Source organism: Atractosteus spatula, chromosome 19, assembly GCF_055471065.1.
Source record: "Atractosteus spatula isolate fAtrSpa1 chromosome 19, fAtrSpa1.hap1, whole genome shotgun sequence".
Taxonomy (NCBI): Eukaryota; Metazoa; Chordata; class Actinopteri; order Semionotiformes; family Lepisosteidae; genus Atractosteus; species Atractosteus spatula.
The window spans coordinates 14,057,332-14,076,131 of record NC_142724.1 but is presented as its reverse complement, the minus strand read 5'-3'; the positions used below and the strand labels follow the sequence as shown (position 1 = coordinate 14,076,131).

Below are 18,800 nucleotides of genomic sequence, written 5' to 3'. Positions count from 1 at the left end.
ACATGGGAACAGTCCTTCCAAGCCCCCCCCAGTGCAGGCCATGTCAGAACAGCAGTCGTGCCAGGAGCAAGCCGCTGAGAGCCAGAGCAGGGAGGAACCAGGCCCATGTGACCTGAGATCCAGGCTGCAGCTCAGAGGAGCTCCTGCAGAAGGGAGCAGCAGCCCAAGCTGCCACTGCTGCATGGAAACAGAGGGCTGTGGAGCTGTTAGACCACATGGCGGAGCTGGTGAACAGCTACAGAGGTGGGGGGGGGGGGGCAGTTAAAACATGTCATGCCTAAAAATGTTCCCACATGGCAACTCAGTTGTCTTTACCCTTCTGTTGAATGCAACTCCCAAACAAAGGCCATCCATTGACAAGTGACCCCCAGTTCAATCCCAAAACCTGTAATCCTACCATGGGTTTAAAGGGAAATCTAAAATCTAAAATCCAAAGAACCCCCTCACAAGATGAATTTCTAAAAAGGTGTGCTAGGATAACCCAACCCAATACAAACCACATGCCAAACAACCTGCACTCCACATATCCACCGACACACAACAGAATGACACAGCCAAACGCGAAGTTCCCAGAGGGAATTTGCGGTCATTTTTATTGACATTGCTTTACAGCTGACAGTGATCTCCCATGGCTTTAGAGACCCACACCACCGCAGTGTTGTGAACGCTGTAGGCAGCCTGTTGTATAGCACCAGGTCTGGGCTGCCTGTGGCCTGCCCCTCTGCTGCACAGCGACACTACAGCAGCCTCCTGCTCAGACAGGAACCGACGCCCTGGCTTCGGCTGCGTTTTCAGCTGCACACGCCATCAATGTCCCAGCTGCCTATTTTGGAAGAGGTAGACATGGCGAAGTCCCTTGTTCACTGTGTCCTACAGCAGACGTCTCCCTTTTCCATGGTGCCTGATCACTTCAATCGGGTTTCAGGAGAATTAATGATTTAGAAACTGTGACAAGCTGTGATCAACTAAGGATTACAAACTTAATCAGAAAGGCTTAAAATATAAAATGGAACAGGCACTTTGAAAGAAAACTAAAAGCAAAGCAGCCTGATAAACCAATGAGTTTTGAGACCTTTTTAAATGGGGTTTTGATGGTTATTTTTCAATAAATAAGTAAAGGGATGGAGAATAAAAAGTAACTGTTAATCAACACATGAATATTCCTTTCTTTTAGGCCACAATGACACATTTCTTAAATCCGTTACTGATCTAATGCTTCACCCTGTACAGAACTAACATATTTACAACCAACACGTTCAGCTTGGCTGCAGGCATCGAGAATCAGCAAGATCAATATATCGGGGAAACCAACAGTTTTCTAGTTTGGGAGTTGAACACACGGGTTTTACTCAGGCGCCCTCAGGAGAGGAGAGTGTACAAGCTCTATGGAAGACCAGTGAGACGAGTACAGGGCGGTACGGACTGGTGTCTGCCTTGCCGCCAGCGAGGGGCTGCAGGATGACGCCCCGGGCCCCCGGAGAGGGAGGGGCAGAGGGTTTACTCGGCGGGCTGGGGGCCTCAGGACAGGATGAGAGCACGGTTGGGGGGGTTGGGGTTGAGCGCCCGGAGGTATCGCCTGGCCTTCTCCGTCATGATCAGCTGGTCCTTCGTGCGGCCGCACACCACCGCCTCCCAAGCCTGGGACATCTGCAAGTCAGACGGGAGTGAGGGACGGAGCCCCAGAGCGGCACAATACACGTCACTCACACCCACAGCCCTCCTCCGTGGGCCCCGTCACTCACCCACTCACCCACTCACCCAGAGCCCCCTGTGCGCCCCGTCACTCACCCACTCACCCAGAGCCCTCAGTTGGCTCCGTCACTCACCCACTCACCCAGAGCCCCCTGTGGGCTCCATCACTCACCCACTCACCCAGAGCCCTCAGTGGGCCCTGTCACTCACCCACTCACCCAGAGCCCTCAGTGGGCCCCGTCACTCACCCACTCACCCAGAGCCCTCAGTGGGCCCTGTCACTCACCCACTCACCCAGAGCCCTCAGTGGGCCCCGTCACTCACCCACAGCCCCCTGTGGGCCCTGTCACTCACCCACTCACCCAGAGCCCTCAGTGGGCCCTGTCACTCACTCTTCATGAAGGAGTTAAGCCTTGGTCAGCTGGCTTTCCGACGTGGGTCAGGACTCACCGGGGTGGGAGGTGCCGGGCTGGGGTCAGGGGTCACATCGCCGGGGGCCACGATGAAGCCCTGGTCCAGGACACTGTCCTCCTTCTTCACGGAGGCCGAGGAGGAGCTGAGTGAGACGGACTGCAAGTTCTCCGCCTGCAACAGACACCAGCCACTTCAGCCCTGGAACCCCGTTTCTCCAGGGTCGGCTCAGGGTGCAACAACAGCTTCAGCCTCTCAAAACATCAGCTTCCACACACACAATCTTCAACACTCGGACACCCGCACACAACCCCAGTTCTTTTCTTCCTCCTTACTGAAACAAGTCTACTATTGTAAAACACCCATCATAAAGGTTGCAGGCAAAAATTGGGAAATGTTCCCTCTCTCGTAGTTTTACACAATGCAAAAACACTGAGAGGATGGTCCGCTTTGAATTGGCCAAATCCAATTCGGCCTTTTTTAACTACTGAACATTTACAAACCTGCCCTAAACAGAAAACTGAAATCAATTTCTCCTGTGATCAAGAACTCAGCCGGATCAAACGCCGGAGGAGACAGTGGATCTCCTGGAGGAGCGCTGGGGTCCGCTGTGCTGCTGGACACTGGACTGGGCGGTTTGTAAGTGGACAGGAGGATGGTGTGCCCTCAGTAACGGATGTGCTTTATTAATGGGATCAAGCATAGCAACAGCCTAACTACTGTCTGAGCACTCGAGTCATCGGTCAGATTGCTCTGGCAGCTGTACCTCTGGGCTGGGTCTGGGGTGGGCTCTGTGGGGGTGAGGTCTCGCTGTGGAGCTTTCCTTGTCCATCACGTCCAGAGCCAGGGACTTCCGCACCTTCTTCATTGGGGGGCGGTGCTGAACAGAGAGAGGGGGGTTAACACAGCGGACACACACCTGCGCAGCCAAGGATCAATCTGCTGCAGACATGCCCCATCTTCTCACAGACAACACTGGTTTTGACCAACGTGTGCGAGAAGAGGCTTGTGCTAAATTTGCTCGGAGCGTGCTGAAGGAGGGAGAGAGACACCTGGAACGCTTACAGAGTCACGTGACATTTCAGAGTAACTGGACTTCCGCAGTTAAAAATATCCATTGTACTGCGTACAGAAATTTCTCATTAAGTTCTAATATATATGCAAGAGTCTCTCTTTGCAGTTACTTATTGCAATGGAGATGATCTGAAGTATAAAAGCTGCTTGGAAATGTGAGTGCAGAGCATTACGGGAAAACGCACTTGTGTGTGTGTTCTCCGGAAACGGTCGTTTTCGTGACAAAGTAAAACTCATTTCAAACGTGGGGACTTCTTGCAACCCTACAATCCGATCAGGCCCCCCGAGCCCCCCCACCACGCTCACCCCCTGCTTGCGTCTCTGCTCCTGGGGGGTCTTGTCCTCCGCCGTCAGCTCGATCCCTGCCTCGCTGCGCAGCACCTCCTTCAGGTCCTCCTCCAGGCTGGGGGTGGGGGGCTGTTGGCGATTTAATAAACAAGAAAGACTGCAGCCGGGCCGTGCACTCAGAGCAGAGACAGTCCGCAGGCACCAGCATGTATACCCAGACCGCATTCCGACTAGCGAACGTGCTGGTCAGCACACAAGAGCCCGTCGGTTTGGACCCGGAACAGGAACCTCCTTCAGAGCACTGGTGAGCAAGAGGGGAGGACGCTCACCTCTTCTTACTCATGTGGCCACCAGCAGCTTATTCAACTGAGAGCCTCATCCAAGCAGAACAAGAGAATAAAAGCACTTTCGAGCTGATTTAGCCTCAGTTTTCTTTGTGTGGATGGACAGTGGGACCCAGTGTTGACATTATGCCCTCCTCACAGGGGGACGGCACTTGGATTGACTGTCGAGTGCTGCCACGAGCCAGGCCTTGGCCTGATCACCCCCCCTCGCAGATTCTCTGCCATCGACTCTTAATTTAACCCCTGAAAACGGGCCCTTGAGGAGGCTGGTGATGTCGTGGGAGTTACCTTGGCCCAGAAAACAGAAATCCTAAAATTCATAAATGAAGCCACGTACAGACATGCCGATAGCATGCCAATACAATTCAAATGAATCAACTATGCCAGTGATAAAAGAATAAGAAGAGATGAGATGCAAAAGACAGCTCTTGGGAGTTTGACAGAGCTGCGCAAGTGTGTCTTTAGTCCTCTTTTATTGTTAAATTTGAGTTGCAGGATGCTATCCTCCTGTTTTCAAGACTTGATTTTCAGTTCCCATGGGGCTCTGCAGGTATCCTGTGTTACTGGGAGCTCAACGGCGCTCCCACGCGACTCGGGGCGCAGGCTCACCAGGGGGCGCAGCGGGCCGTACTTCTCCAGGGCGGTTCTAAAGGGCGTGGGGGTGCGGGGGGTGGAGCTCAGGTCAGCCTTGTGGTTGGGAGTGATGAACCTGCAGGAACACAATAAACAGCGGTCACACACGCAGAAACAGACTGATCCCAGCAGCCAGAACTGCTGTGGAGGATATTCTGTGGAGGAAACAGAGGGTCTCTGCTCCTCGGGGGTCTGTACGTACACAGAGCCGTCTTTCTGGTTGAGGGGGGTCTTGTCCCGGTGCAGGGGGGTGCTGACAATGGCCTTCTGGCTGCAGACGGGCGTGGAAGTGAGAGAAGGGTTCTCCAGGTCCAGAGTGTCCTGCTTGGTCCACATGTTGAGGAACTGCAGACAAGCACACAGACACGATCACTCAGTCACTGTCAGACACACACACCAGCTACACTGCCCACTGCTAAATACCCCCACTAAAATACCTGTATAGAACATGAGATACCACAGACTCTCATTCGTAATGCCTGCCAAAATCCAAGACACAGGAATATATGCTGTATATCTACAGGTAGTAGACAAAAACAAGGAAAGAGCGGACTAAATAAGGGATGTTAAATATATAACACATGTAAATATATTGAAAGCGAGGGATTAGCAGGCTTAGGGTCATGTATGAGTATAAAGGACAGGCTTGTAGTTGCTTATAGTTATTACAATAATAATCCTTACATTTATATAGTGCTTTTCTGGACAACCCACTCAAAGCACTTTACAGATAATGGGGATCCCCTCCACACCACCAGTGCCCAGCCCCACCTGGATGATGCACCAGTACGCTCCCCACACACCAGCTCCCAGTGGGGAGGAGAACAGTGATGAAGCCAGTTCAGAGATGGGGATTAATAGGAGGCCATGACTGGTAAGGGACAGGGGGAAATTTGGCCAGGACACTGGGGTTACACAGCAAGAATAGAAAGACTCCTAGCTGGCTACAAGAAACATTTGGAAGTTGGGATTTCTGCCAAAGGAGGTGTTACTAAGTACTGACTGACAGGGTGTCCAAACTTTTGCAAATGCCACACTTACTATTTTAATTTTTTTTAAATCTGTCAAACCAAGCAAATAAATAGTAACTGTGCATTAAATTGTGCAGAAGTATGTCATGTTTAGGTCTGAACCCTGCAGAAGTTGTGTAACTTCTTTTCACTTAGAGATTCTGTGAAACATGCAGGGGTGCCCAAACGTTTGCATACGACTGTAGGGCTGCCCATGGTTTGTTGAGCCTGGCAATGTCATCCATGTGTCATGAGCTTCTCCGTCGCCAGATCTGAACCCAATTGCACATTAATGGGATATTCTGGAACGATGGCCGAGACGGTGATTTCCATGTCCCCCAACCAGGTGTGGGATGATTGACTTCCTTGTGGAAAAATGGTGCCCTCGTGCAAAATTCCACAGAATTCCAGGTGTGTCTAGACTTTAGTCCGTAGTGTATAAAAACCACACAGACCAGCTGGGGTGGGTCAATGCCCTATTTTTTGTCTACTTCCTGTATCTCTGCAGCAGTCAACATGCGTTACCCTGTATCCAAGGGAAGATTAATTAGATAATGAGATGAAACACCACCTACTGATCACCGATAGCGGGGTACCTGCGAGGGCGAGAAGGGCAGGATCTTGACCGGGGTGCTCTTCGGGGTCATGGAGTCGTTGAGCTCGATCAGGCTGCTGCCCGGGGACTGCGCGGGGGGCCGGCGGCGGGCGCGGCGCGTCAGGATGGAGGGGGGCGTGGCCCCGCCGGGCGAGATGGGGATCAGCTCCCCCCGGCTGCCCCGGCTCAGCTCCTGCAGGGCGCTCCCCTCCAGCCGGAACTGCAGCACCTCGGAGCCCTGGCTGTCCTCCGACAGGTCGAAGGTGGCCAGGTCACACCAGCCTTCCAGGTCCTGGAGAGGGAGAGAGGGAGACTGAGGTCACGGATCACTCTCACAGGGCTCCGGGTCCCACGTGGGCGCACAGCGACCCTCTGCACCAGCAACGCCTCAGATCCACTGTAACGTACGCGCAGATCAGCCTTCTTGTTTCAATACTAATAAGCCAATGAAGTTTGCATTAAAAGATCTATTATGGACAGCTGACATTTTAGATTTTGTCAGCATATGGCACCGATATGCATCAGATATGCACCGATAAGCCAAGGTCGGAAACAGAGAAGCTGTGAAATAAAGATTGGAAACTCCACATGCTTCATTCCCAATGGCATGAAAATGCTTTACGGCAGACATGTATACTACCAACCAGAATAGTTAGGACCCCCGTCCTGTCTGGTTTTCAGAGCAAAACAGCAGCTGACAGGGTTAGGACTTATCACTGAGGGTCCTACTCACTACACCCTCAAGACGCACCCAGTGAACAGAACTGCTAATACCACATCAACAGAACAAACCCACTCCTCTCCAGTCACTCCAACCCCTCACATTACACTCAAAGTGACAGTTCTATAGTTTTTTTTTAATTCGTCACAGAACACTCTGCAGAACGGTGAACTGGTATTTTGGCAAACCAGAATAGCAGCTCTGAAAATAATAGCTTTAAACCTCAAAAGGGTCCACTATAAAGACGAACTAGAATTCCTCTCGACTATCAGAGTGGTATTGACTCTGCTTGGGCAAAAAAAAGTCTTAAGGTTTTTCAGATGAGGCTAAAACAGGTACGTGTCAAGTAAAAAAAAAGTGTTCCCAAGCAGGGAAGAAAACGTTGAACCCTTTAATGCACCACTCGGAGAAGTGGATTAACGGACCCAAGATCACTCACGACAGGCGAGGTGCACTTTTTCCATGCTTCTCTCCAAGGCAGAAACAAAATTAGCCAGCAGCACCACATTCCCAGCTCAGACTTGATTCCGAAGCCCAAAGCACCTCAAAGTCACAGCATACTGATACGCTAAACGCACTCCAAGCACTAGGCTTGTTATATTGACATGTCATTTTAAACAATGCGATGCCTGTCTTTCAGTTAGGAACTGCTTAATAGGTAGGACACACAGAGGAGGGATAAATACTCGAACTGAGATGTCAGTATCAAAGTACTTCATGGATCAGTACTGGGACCACTGCTCCTCTTAATATAACGTAGATTTTGGTGGTCAGGAGATACCAAAATAGAAGGATTATCAACTATTTTACAAACTGTAGAGAAGAAGAGACAGAATACAAGACTGTAAAAATCACACAAATGGCCTTTAATGTAGGCAAGTGCAAAGTGTTACATACACACAGCACAAACGAGCCTTTTCTAATGGGAAATGCTGAACTTCACACATCTATGAAAGAGACTTAATTGTCTGTGTTCATAGTTCCATTTACTAGGCAAGGCAAAAAAAAAACTGCAAAAATAGTACCATATGCATTAAAAGGGCAGGATTTATTTCAAGGGGTGTTATTACAATTGTACAATGCACCAGTACAGAATACAGTGCACAATTTAAGTTACTGCTTCAGAAACAAATACACTCCTGTCCTGGAGCTGAATAATGATGTGTGTGAGTGATGCATTCCCAAGCTTAAAGGGATGTCCTACACGCTTTACCCAGCCATGTTGTTGAAGCTGATAACCTTTCCTTTTTAATAAATGGCTGAAAGGATTTGGACTTATTGGCTACTAACCACCGAGAGAGCTAGATGGGGTGAACAGCCTTCACTTGTTGCTCTTATGAGTCAGGCAGTAGGTTAAGAAGTTCAAATGTGCTCATAAAGCCTGTACTTGAAGTTAGTACAAAGCCAAGACAATTATTTACTAATCAGCCTTGCCGACTGAGTGCGTCTCTCTTCTGCTCAGCTCTCTCTCAGCGGGACAGATCGGGGAAAGCAAGTGGAGCAGCCGGTTTAGCAGGGCACGTCAGCACCGCCTGGCTGGGAACGTCACTGGAGTAAAGAAAGTTCACCACAGAACTGCTTCAGGCCTGTCCCAGTACTACCATCACAATCGACTTCTGTGGAAGCTTTCCTGACACATCAGCCAAAAGGCAGACCCTCAACGCGCACAGCACCAGCAGCTAGTCTGATCTCCCTGCTGCGTAACGGCAGGCACTCTGTAGCTTTGGAGACTGCAATCGCTACGCGCAAAACCGCAACTTGCAAGAAAAATTTTGAAACTCACAGGAGACAAGGTAGTGGACATTATTTTTTAATGCTAAGAAATCTTAAAGCAGCATGAAATTCATCGGGAGATGCACAATAACCAAATGGAATGGTCGCTAGTGTTCGTTAGAACTCAAGGCCACTTTTGACAAATGAAAACAAAAAACAAAAAAAAAACTGAGGTCGCTTCAAAAGTACTCAGGTCTCATACACACTGATTAAAGGTTTAGTTAGGTCTATAAAAGAAATGGCTGCCATAATTCTTAAAGATTAAAATGAAAAATTATAACTCCCATGCTCATGTATCAGAATAAGCAGCTATAGAGTACTATATTCCGCATGCAACTTAGTTTTAATACAAAAAAACTAACATGATTTTGATGTTGTAGATGAAATTTGCTCAGTAAATATGGATACGTATTTCATATACCATACATTAGACCACAAAGCACCACATAGATTCAGATTCGCCAGTGTCCCAGGACTACATTCATGCGTTTTAACACTATAATGATTTTTCCGCAATGCTAGACAAGGTAAATAAGGTCCTGACAGTTAAACCTACTGGGCTACGTAAGCACATGATGGGGCGACATTCTGATACACGCTTTCACCAACAGAAGAAATAAAAGGGACGCTGTGGGAATGCTCACTCCCCTTCTCCACAAGTCACCGCCTCACACATCGCTGACATTGGAAACTCATTTTTCCTGCAGATGGGAGAGACAGGGACCAGTGTTCATGTCCACTCGCACCAGGGCCAGAGCCCTGAAATCCACACGCTTCTAAAGCTCGTTTCCCCCTTGTACTACACTCCGGTACGGACCACTGTAACGGACGGGCTATCTGCCATCCGCGCTCTTGAGCGCCTCCCTGTACAGGAGGAGCCTCTCGGTCGTGTGGGGGGGCAGCTTGCTCCTCCTGGCCCGCACGATGCAGCCGGCCAGCGGGAAGAGCCGGTCGAAGCCCCCCGAGGTGGCCGGCACAGCCAGGAGCTTCCTGGACAGGCTCTGGAGGCGGGGGAAACGGGCCGCCTCCTTCCAGAAGGCCTGCGGGGAGGCATCGCCATCCAGCAGGTTCTCCGCCAGGTAGAGGTCCACCTCGGAGAACTTGGCGGTCTTGGCCGGGGGCTGGAAGAAGCTGAAGATCTTCTTGTGCTTCAGGTTGGAGCTCACGGGGCCGGCCGACTCCGCCTCGTCCGGGTCCTCCTCCTGGCTGTCCTCCTGCTTCACGCCCCCGTCCTCCTGAGCGCTCCAGACTCCCAGGTTGCCCGCGGTGGACTCCACCACCATCTTGGCTTGGAACTTGGTCGGGGGGGTCAGGCAGGCGTCCTCCTGCTCCTGCTTCCCGTCCCTGAAGGGCTGCAGCTTGATCCGGGGGTCCAGCACCGTGGCCAGGATCAGGTCCCTCTGCAGGATGAGCGGCTGGAACCTGGCGTGCAGGCCAGCCCGCAGGCTCTTGCAGAAGTGCGCATAGTTGGTGGACCTGGTCTCCAGGGTCTTGTCGAGGCCCACGAGCGAAGGGATGATGAGGGAGAAGGTGATCCCGTCGCCCTGCAGCACCTGGGTGGCCTCCTCGAAGGGCTCCAGCAGCCCGATGATGTCCAGGACCTGCTCCCGCTTGGCCCGCACCTGCGGCGGAGCGCTGGACGAGTCCTTGGCCTCGATGCGCGCCTGGGCCAGCAGGGTCATGACGGAGCCCCACACCGCCTCCTGCACCATCTTGCGCAGGGACACGAAGGTGGAGTTCCAGCGGAAGCTGCTGGCCGAGTGCGGCGGGGCCAGGGACAGCCCACACTCCTTCACCAGCACCTCGGTCCAGTAGGCACTGCGGCGGAAGAAGGCCACCACGTTGTGCACCTGGGAGAGCAGGTTCTCCACCACCCGCGAGCTCTTCAGGGCCTCCTTGATCACCAGCTGCAGGAGGTGGGCGATGCAGCCGGCCCGCGTCCCAAACTGGATGTCCAAGAACTCCATCTCGTCCATGGGGAAGAAGTCGGCCAGGAAGCTCAGGATCTCCTCCTCGTCGGGGTCGCTCTTCTGGGCGGTACACATCAGCCTGTAGTCGCAGAACAGGTCGTAGGTGGAGATGGCGTTCTTGGCCTCGCTGGCGACGACGTAGCCCACGTTGTGGGGGAACAGGCCGTAGCTCAGCAGCACCGCCTCCAGCTCGCGCGCCACGGCCGCCGTGACGTTCTTGCGGTTCAGGTGGCGGAAGGCCACGGTGGGCCGCTGGACGTTCCAGTGCTCGTCGAAGAAGTGCAGCTGGACGCCGATGACGGGCTCCCCGCAGCGGCTGGCCCACAGGTCCAGGGTGGCGTGGATGACGGCGTCGCCGCCGCCCGTGGCCACGCAGCTCTTCAGCTGCCTGATCAGCGTCGGCTTGACGTTCTTCTCCACCTCGTCGTACAGCTTCAGCCCCACCGTGCGCTGGGACAGCCGGGGGTAACGCGGCTCCACCACGGTCATGAAGTTGCGGAACCCGGAGCCCTCCACGAAGCTGAGCGGGAGCATGTCCTCGGCGATCATGCGCAGCACGGCCTCGGTGATGGCCTTCTGCCGGAACTGTAATGAGCCGGAGCCGGAGGGCTGGCTGCCGGCGTCCTGTACAGCTGCAGGCAAAGGGGAGATGGCCGCCTGAGGTGGGGAGACTTTTCGCGCCTTGAGCGCAGGGCCCTCCTTCTTGATTTTCACCTTTATCCTTTGACCCACTAAGTCCTTCATGTGTCTCGTCTGTAAGAGAGGAAAATGGGGAGAAAAACGGAACACGTTGTCAATGGCTGCTTAAACTTGTAGCCAAAATCACAAGAGCGAAATTCAATCATCTACACAATTATTTCCTGAATTACGGAACAATCACAGAGTAAATGAACAATAGGAGCCCCTACTGGACAGATGTGAGAAGGTTAAGAGCAAAAAATCTAGTCCTCTCGGTCTCCAGCACACAAAGCACAAAGACAACAGACACAAAAAAGACTAAAATTACTCAATAACTATTCAGGGAGAGTAGCGACTTTTTAATAACTTTAATAAAATGAGAAGCGTAACAGTGTTCAAGATTTTTTCATTTCATAAACTACTAACAGACAAAATATCGCTTCTCTCCAAAAGCTGAAGGGAACTAACGTAACTGCGACGGTGCGGGTGGACACGTGTAAATCAAGCCCAGAGAGCCAAGCTCAGCCAGGCCCAGGCTGGGATCGGCTCTCTGGTATAAAAGTGACACAGAGGCCGAGGCAGGACTCACCTTGATGTGCCGGAGGAAGTTGGAGGTGGTGCCGGGCTTCGAGTGGACTTGGAAATGACAGAGCTTGCAAGTCATTGTGGAAATGCCCCCCTCGTGGTACCGCAAGTCTTTAAAAAAGGGCTTCAGCGAATCCGGGAGACATGACTCGCCACTGCTCCTCTTTTTGCAGGCTGGCTTGAGGCGAGGAGAAGACTGGAATTTAAGTGATTACAAGTTGCAGGATCGACCTCAAGAAGGCACCCTTCACAACCAGCACCTACGCTGCCTCCGCCCCGAGGGCGCTGTGTCACCCTGCCACGACCTAGGACCCACACACTGCTCCTTAGCCGCATCCTGGCCACACCGCCGCATGCAGAGCAGCCGCCACACTGCCCATTTTAGCCTATCGCCGTGATCTCTGCTCCCTGTGCTTCGCAGCAACACCTCTGCACTGATCACTGGCTCCACACATCCGACACCTGCAGGCACGCTCACTCACTCTGCCGATCGCCTCGAATGAGAAACCAGGTCCAGACGGGCGGGGGAGAGGTACAGCGCGCAGCAGCCAGTCAGACTGGCTGGGCGGGCGCGTTCGGCCCTCCCGCGACCCCCCCCGCCCCCCCGCCCGCGGGCGCTAGGAGCGCGGAGAGGGCTTGCTCGGGACCCGCCCGCCCCAGTGGCCCCCCCGGCGAGACTCACCCCCTCGATCAGCTCCAGCGCCTCCTTGAACGCGGGCAGGGGGGTGGGAGACAGGAAGCCCGCGCTGTCCACCACCCAGCGGCTGGGGCAGGGGTCTCCCGCGGCGTCCGCCTCGCTCTTAGGGGTCAGCGCGCCGGTGAGCTGGGGGAGGGGGGGGGACTTAGAGCACGGGGCTTCTCCCGAAGGGGGGCCTTTCGGGACAGGGGCTGGGTCCTGCAGAGAGACACGGGGCAGGAACGGAGATACGGCTCAGCCGACGAGCTGCCAGGAGCATCTCTGCAGACAGACTCCAGAAGCAGTCAGGATTCCTAACCTGATGCAACTTGTGGTGAAGACTTTCCACAACCAAAAACTCCACAGAGCCCCCGTTTGTCACTACGGATACAGGAACCGCTTGGCACCTGCTAACCGTCAGTGTCCAATACTGAACACTCAAACTCAAAGTGCAAAAAACTGACGCAGCCTTGAGAGACTACCCGTGTAAATTTCACGCGGTAAGGACTCCAGACTTCCATTCATGCATCGACATCAAAATCTACTGCAGCAGAACTCGGGAGTGTTGAAGAACCTCCCTGGAGTCTGGAGGCATCAATCAGCCCAATCTGACGGGCGAGACCTTCTCACGGGCAACGTCAGGGCTCCCGACTGGCTCCACCAGCACAGGCACGGGCCTGACCCGCTGCGTGCGCAGCGCCATGATCACGGGTTCGAGCTGGGGCTGGAGGCGAGCGGCGAGGCTCTCCGTGAGCAGAGCGCGGAAGCGCGGCTCGCGGTTCTCTCACCTGCTCTGCCGAGACCGGCTCCGGGTCGACGTCCATCACCACGTCGCACTGGAACTCCACCTGCGGCGAGAGGGCAGCGGTCAGCCAGATCGCTCCTCTCAGCGGGCTTGGCTCAGCGTTACAGGCTGTGCAACTATCCTAGAGAGGATCACGAGCTCAAAGCTTTCCTGGGCACACCTCTACACCGAAACCCAGCACTGAAAATGCATTAATGATGAAACCTAGTTACTAATGAAGGGTATCAATCCGTTACTCTCAATTCTACCATTTCTGATTGAGTGGGAGCTGTGTCAGTGTGCATTAGGTGTAAAGTCACTACGGGCTTTCAGCGACGCGCCCGAGGAATTTTCTACAATAAACGTCTTGGAACAGGTGGCGAGCCGGCCAGAGCCTGAGGGGTTCGCCTGAACTCGAGGAGCACGCTGCACAGCTGTCACCAGCGGACGACCCACGACAACGCGGTGTGGAAACCTCATCACGAGGTTTTACCCACTTAGGTTCTCAACAAGCAGCGAGCACGCTCGGGTTCGGGCGTGAAAGCGGTTTCCTGTTTTGCAGTTACGCCTCTGCCCTGCAGTTTGGGGGTACAGGTCCCCCCCCCCATGCCCCCCCACCCCATCCTGCCTACCTCCTTGTCTTTCCCGGGGCACGCGGCGACAACCTCTCCCTGCTCCAGCTGGGGCACGACCGTCACAGCCTTGTCTTGGTCGCCGGCATAGAAGCCCATCTCCACCTTGCGCTTGATGGTGGAGTTCCAGTGATTCTTCACGGCGTTGTCCGTCCTGCCAGGACACCAGCGAGAGGTTAACCGGCTTTCCGACAGAAGCCCCGGTCACTCGAACCCGCCGCCTGCATCCAGGCACGCGCTCCTGGCCCAGAAGGGCTCCAGCGCTTCTGCCCTGGAGGGCTGTAACTCTCCGCACTGAGCTCTTCACCCGGCCCAGTCCCGACTTCAATCAGGCCCAGGACCAAGCAGCAAGAATCAAAGACACTACAGCCTTCCTGGAATAACTACCAACTTCATTTTACATAGCATCTCAAAGCGCTTTCGAGTAGGTGTAAGAAACAGTTTTAAGGACAGCAAGCAGCTAGACGTGCAGCAGGAGATCCACGGTCATTAGAAATAATGTCTTTCTGGAAGGAAAGGGGGTCTGGATCAAATGCCCTCAAGAGTAGGTGACGCCGATATCCTTGGGGACAGAGTCCCAGAGCTCTGGGGCATAGCGAGAGAAGGCCCTGTACCCCCCCCCCCCCCAGAGCAGAAACGAGCTCGGGGGACCCCCAGGAGACCAGCGGGTGACTGAGGAGCGACGCGCACGCACCTGCCCGGGAGCAGCTTGGCGATCTCGGCCCAGCGGTTCCCCAGGATGCGGTGCGCCTGGTAGATGATGCGGTCCTCCTCGGCGGTCCAGGAGGACTTCTTCACCTCGGGGTTGAGGTGGTTGTGCCAGCGCTCCCGGCACTGCTTGCCCAGCCGGCCCTTCAGGTGCTTGGCCACCATGGCCCACTGCTTGGTGCCGTACTTCTTCACCAGGTCGATGACCTGCGGGGGGGGGAGAGGGGCGCGTCAGGGTGGGCAGCGGGGAGGCACGCGGACGCCCCAGTGCGACTGGAGGGGCAGGGGAGGACTGGAGCAAAGAGAGCCTGTAAAAGGCGGGGCCTGGTCACTGAAGGGCGCTTTGCACGGAGCTACTCTCCGGCCCACGACTCCCCCTGCGCCCCCCCTCTCTGGCTCACAGCAGGGCAATGGTGTCTCTCTTTGTCCTCTGCACTCACCTTCTCATCCTCCTCTTTCGTCCAGGGGCCCTTGATCAGGTCCGGGTTCAGCACCTTAAACCACCGGTGCTGGCACTGGTGCTCCGTGCGGCTCTGGGGGCGAGAGAGATCGGCACCTTCAGCCAAACAGCCTGATGCTTAGCAGAAGTCCAATATCACCCTGCTCTGCGAGGAGCAAGACTGACACGGGGTCAGATTTCCTCGGAGGTCGGAGTTAGCTCCTAAATACAGGGACTAACTATTCAGCACGGTTCAGGACTTATTCCACGATCATCAGGACTGAATTCCTTCTTCCAGCCTCTGGGGGGGGGACTTACTGGTAAGAAGCTGGCAATGGTCTTCCAGTCATTCTGGCCAAAATTCTGGACCAGGGTCTTCAGGTTCTCGTCCTGAAACCGAACAAGGCGAGACGTCAGTAGGTGCAAAAACAGGACCAGCTTCAACATGGGCCCAGACAGAACCGCCCAGACCCTCAGCGGAGCGAAAACAAGGGAGGCCGTGGGCGCCACCGCCGGGCGCGGGCGTCGGGGCGACTCACCTCCTCCTGCGTCCACTTCACCTTGACCCTGCCACTCTCCCGCTGCTCCGCCACGTCCGAGTCCGTGTCCTGATAGACCGTCTCCTCGCCATCCTCCCTGCGGCACAGAGGAAGGTCAGAGGTCGGCAGCGTCACCCTTGCCGCACGTGCCAGCTCTACTGGTGTGGCTCCCACCTCATCCAGCAGCGCCACACGGCAGGGGAGGAAACGAGCACCTGGGAAAACCCACATCTGCATGGGGGGGGGCATGCAGACTCCACCCAGACTGATCCCCTCACACACACACACAAAACGAACCTCAGCCCCTGTTATTTTTGTTTCCAATTAACACTGATGATACACAACAGGCTAACAGCTGGCATGCCAGGTCTTTCCTGCAGTACAGCACAATGCAGTCTATCGGTCACGTCCCTACTTCCAGTATCCCAGGATCTTACGAGTTTCCACACCCACTTCACACAATTCCAGGGCAGAGCTCCGGTGAGCTGCGGACAGCTTCGGCTCAACCTGGTTGACAACGCAGACCCTGTACTCAACACGTTAAAACACAGAACTCGCCTGGGGTCTGCAGCAGGACGTCTACAGCTGCGGCCACAGCCAATTCCACGATCAATAAGGCGGACTTCGTACTTCGTACTGCTCAGCAGGCAGACGACACAGTCTTTAAAAGACTCGCTGGAGTCATACTCGAAGATCAAAATCCCCTAACATCCCTGCATGAGTCTCCTTGGCTGCAGTATGGCACTGTTGGGGCAGAGGGCGTGGGCACCCCTGCTTACACTGCAGATAGTTATAATACTGACTCCGCAGTGGGGGGGGTCACACCAGCCACTGCTCCCATCCCAATATAATAATAATTGCTTACACTTATATAGCCCTTTTCTGGACACTCCACTCAAAGCGCTTTACAGGTAATGGGGATCCTCTCCACCACCACCAGTGTGCAGCCCCACCTGGATGATGTGATGGCAGACATAGTGCAATAGAACGCTCACCACACACCAGCTCTCAGTGGTGAGAAGAACAGAGTTATGAAGCCAATTCATAGATGGGGATTACTGAATGATAAGGGCCAATGGGAAATTTGGCCAGGACACTGGGGCTACACCCCTACTCTTTCCGAGAAACGCTCTGGGATTTTTAATGACCACAGAGAGTCAGGACCTCGGTTTTACGTCTCATCCGAAAGGACGGCACCTTTTCACAGTACAGTGAACCCGTCACTACACTGGGGCATTAGGACCCCCACAGACCTCAGGGTGAGCGCCCCCTGCTGGCCCCACTAACACCTCTTCCAGCAGCCACGTTAGTTTTTCCCAGGAGGTCTCCCATCCAGGTACTGACCAGGCTCCCACCTGCTGAGCTCCAGTGGGGCTGCCGGCTGTGAGCTGCAGGGTGATACAGCCGTATCTCAAGATCTCAAGAAAGCTTCATTACAAACCGCTACAGGGAAGCAAACGGCACAACAAGAGCACGTGTATAAAGAGTCTTGCACAGCTCGTCCACTGCGAACAGCGGCGCCCTGAGACCCCGGAGCGGAGGAGCCGCTCCGTTTCCACTGTCTCCCCTCAGGCCCCGAGTAACACAGCCGCCGGCCCGACAAACAACCAGCTTCCCGCACAAGACGCGCTTTCACATAATACCGAAACTCTCTAGCAAACCTTAAATAAAAAAAAAACAGTCAACAACTGCGATGACGCCTGGTCCTGACTGCGACTGGGGCACCGGAACCGCCGGCACCGAGCGACCGGAAAACGTCTTTTTTAAAAAAAAAAATAAAACCTGGGCCCGCAAAGGTCACCGTCTGCCAGGTTTCGTGTCAAAACCCTCGCGAGCGCAGAGCTGCACCCCCAGTCCGGGGGGGGGGGGGGCCCGACTCCTCACGCGAACAGCTGTTCGGGCCGCCCGGTGACGTCACCCTCCCCCGCGCCACAACTGCTACACAACGGTGGTTCCACGTTTCAAACAACCCAAACGTCTGAAAGTGTCTAATGATTGCTGGAGCACACAACGTTACGCAAAAATTGTACTCTCTTAGTGGTGGGGAGAACCTGCATTCGAAAGCATCTGCAAACAATTGTTCAACCAAGTTTGTTTGCTTTGGGGAAAAGCGCGATCATTAATTACATCTTTAAAGACGATAACGTGGGAGTTCTCGGTTTCATCTTCCGTCCGTCGAATTTCAGCCCAAGGGGCATCGAAGACTTAAATCGAAACTTGGGAGCAACTCGAGTTGCCTCGGCAGCTTCCCCCCCCCCCCCACTGCCGCAATCACGAAAGAGATTTAGCAATAAATCAAATATTTCCGACAAGCTCCAACACGTGCACCTTTTAAAGCCTTTTACTAGCTCCCAGAACTAAAAAACAAAACAAAACAAACAAAGCTCAAAAAAACGAGCCCCGGTTTGCAAACTGTCCCAGACTGGCGGGGGAGAAATCGCGCGATTGTTTCAGCAAAAAAAAGCGCTTAAAACCGCGCAATGGAAGACGCTGCCGTGCGTTTCGTACACAAGTTGTTACGGCGGCTTCAGCTACGGCGATGCACTTTTGTAAATATCCAGAGTTTATTCCCCCCCGGCTCCCGGATAACAATAGTATCGGCGCTCCTTACCCGCGCGGCCACCAGGACATTTCCCCTTCCTGCGCTCCGGAGCCCCGAAACCCCCAGAAACCTGCGACCGCAGCCTCCTCCCTCCGCTCTCCGCGCCGGGCCTCCCGGTCCTGCCGATTTTAAAAAGCCGGGAGAAAATATCCCCGGGTTTTTTTTTTTCCCTCCCTCCCACCAGGACTGCGCGGTTTCGGGGGTTCGCCAGGCGCTGCTCGCGCTCCCAATCGTTTCTATCTCGCGCCGAGTCTCTCCCCGGAGTGACGCGCGCGCGCGGGAGGGGGGGGAAACAGGAAACTTGGCCGGTCGCGCGCGCGGCCGCGTCCCGCCCAGAGTGAGCCGGCGCGCGCGCGAACCGGCCACTCGCGTCCGAGACCCGCTGAGGAACAAGTGCGGGTCTATTCCGCTGCCGAAAGGAGAAGAAAGCAAACACAGCGTTTCGGGTGCGAGCGGAAGAATGTTAAATTCAGCAAATTGTGATTTTAATACTGGTTTTGGGACTGCCCTGTTTTTCTTACACCCGAAGAAGGCTCCACAGCCGAAACGTTGTGTTTCCCCTCTTCTCTTTTGAAGAAATGGGCTTGATAACTGCCCATTTAACACCTAAAAAGCACACGACCCTGTGCTATACTGTAAGTGGACA

General features: G+C 54.2%; 1 protein-coding gene across 3 annotated transcripts; it reads right to left on the bottom strand.

Moving 5' to 3' along the window:
- Positions 1 to 569: 569 nt before the first annotated feature.
- On the bottom strand, positions 570 to 18,419 carry mybl2b (MYB proto-oncogene like 2b). Of its 3 annotated transcripts, XM_088937597.1 has the most exons (15): positions 18,164 to 18,419; positions 15,553 to 15,649; positions 15,332 to 15,403; positions 15,015 to 15,107; positions 14,561 to 14,781; positions 13,867 to 14,020; positions 13,239 to 13,298; positions 12,457 to 12,669; positions 6,049 to 6,339; positions 4,645 to 4,787; positions 4,419 to 4,518; positions 3,484 to 3,594; positions 2,870 to 2,983; positions 2,143 to 2,277; positions 570 to 1,647 (listed from the first exon to the last, which is right to left on the bottom strand). In XM_088937597.1, the coding sequence occupies exons 1-15, from the start codon at positions 18,181 to 18,183 to the stop codon at positions 1,519 to 1,521; spliced, it is 1,953 nt and encodes a 650-aa protein (XP_088793723.1). In that variant the 5' UTR covers positions 18,184 to 18,419; the 3' UTR covers positions 570 to 1,518. The 3 variants fall into 3 exon arrangements, with proteins under 3 accessions (XP_088793723.1, XP_088793721.1, XP_088793722.1); XM_088937595.1 differs by lacking the exons at positions 570 to 1,647; positions 2,143 to 2,277; positions 2,870 to 2,983; ... (2 more) ...; positions 4,645 to 4,787; positions 6,049 to 6,339 and adding exons at positions 7,798 to 11,264; positions 11,779 to 11,970; XM_088937596.1 differs by lacking the exons at positions 570 to 1,647; positions 2,143 to 2,277; positions 2,870 to 2,983; ... (3 more) ...; positions 6,049 to 6,339; positions 12,457 to 12,669 and adding exons at positions 7,798 to 11,264; positions 11,779 to 11,970 and having other exon boundaries at positions 18,164 to 18,415.
- Positions 18,420 to 18,800: the final 381 nt, after the last annotated feature.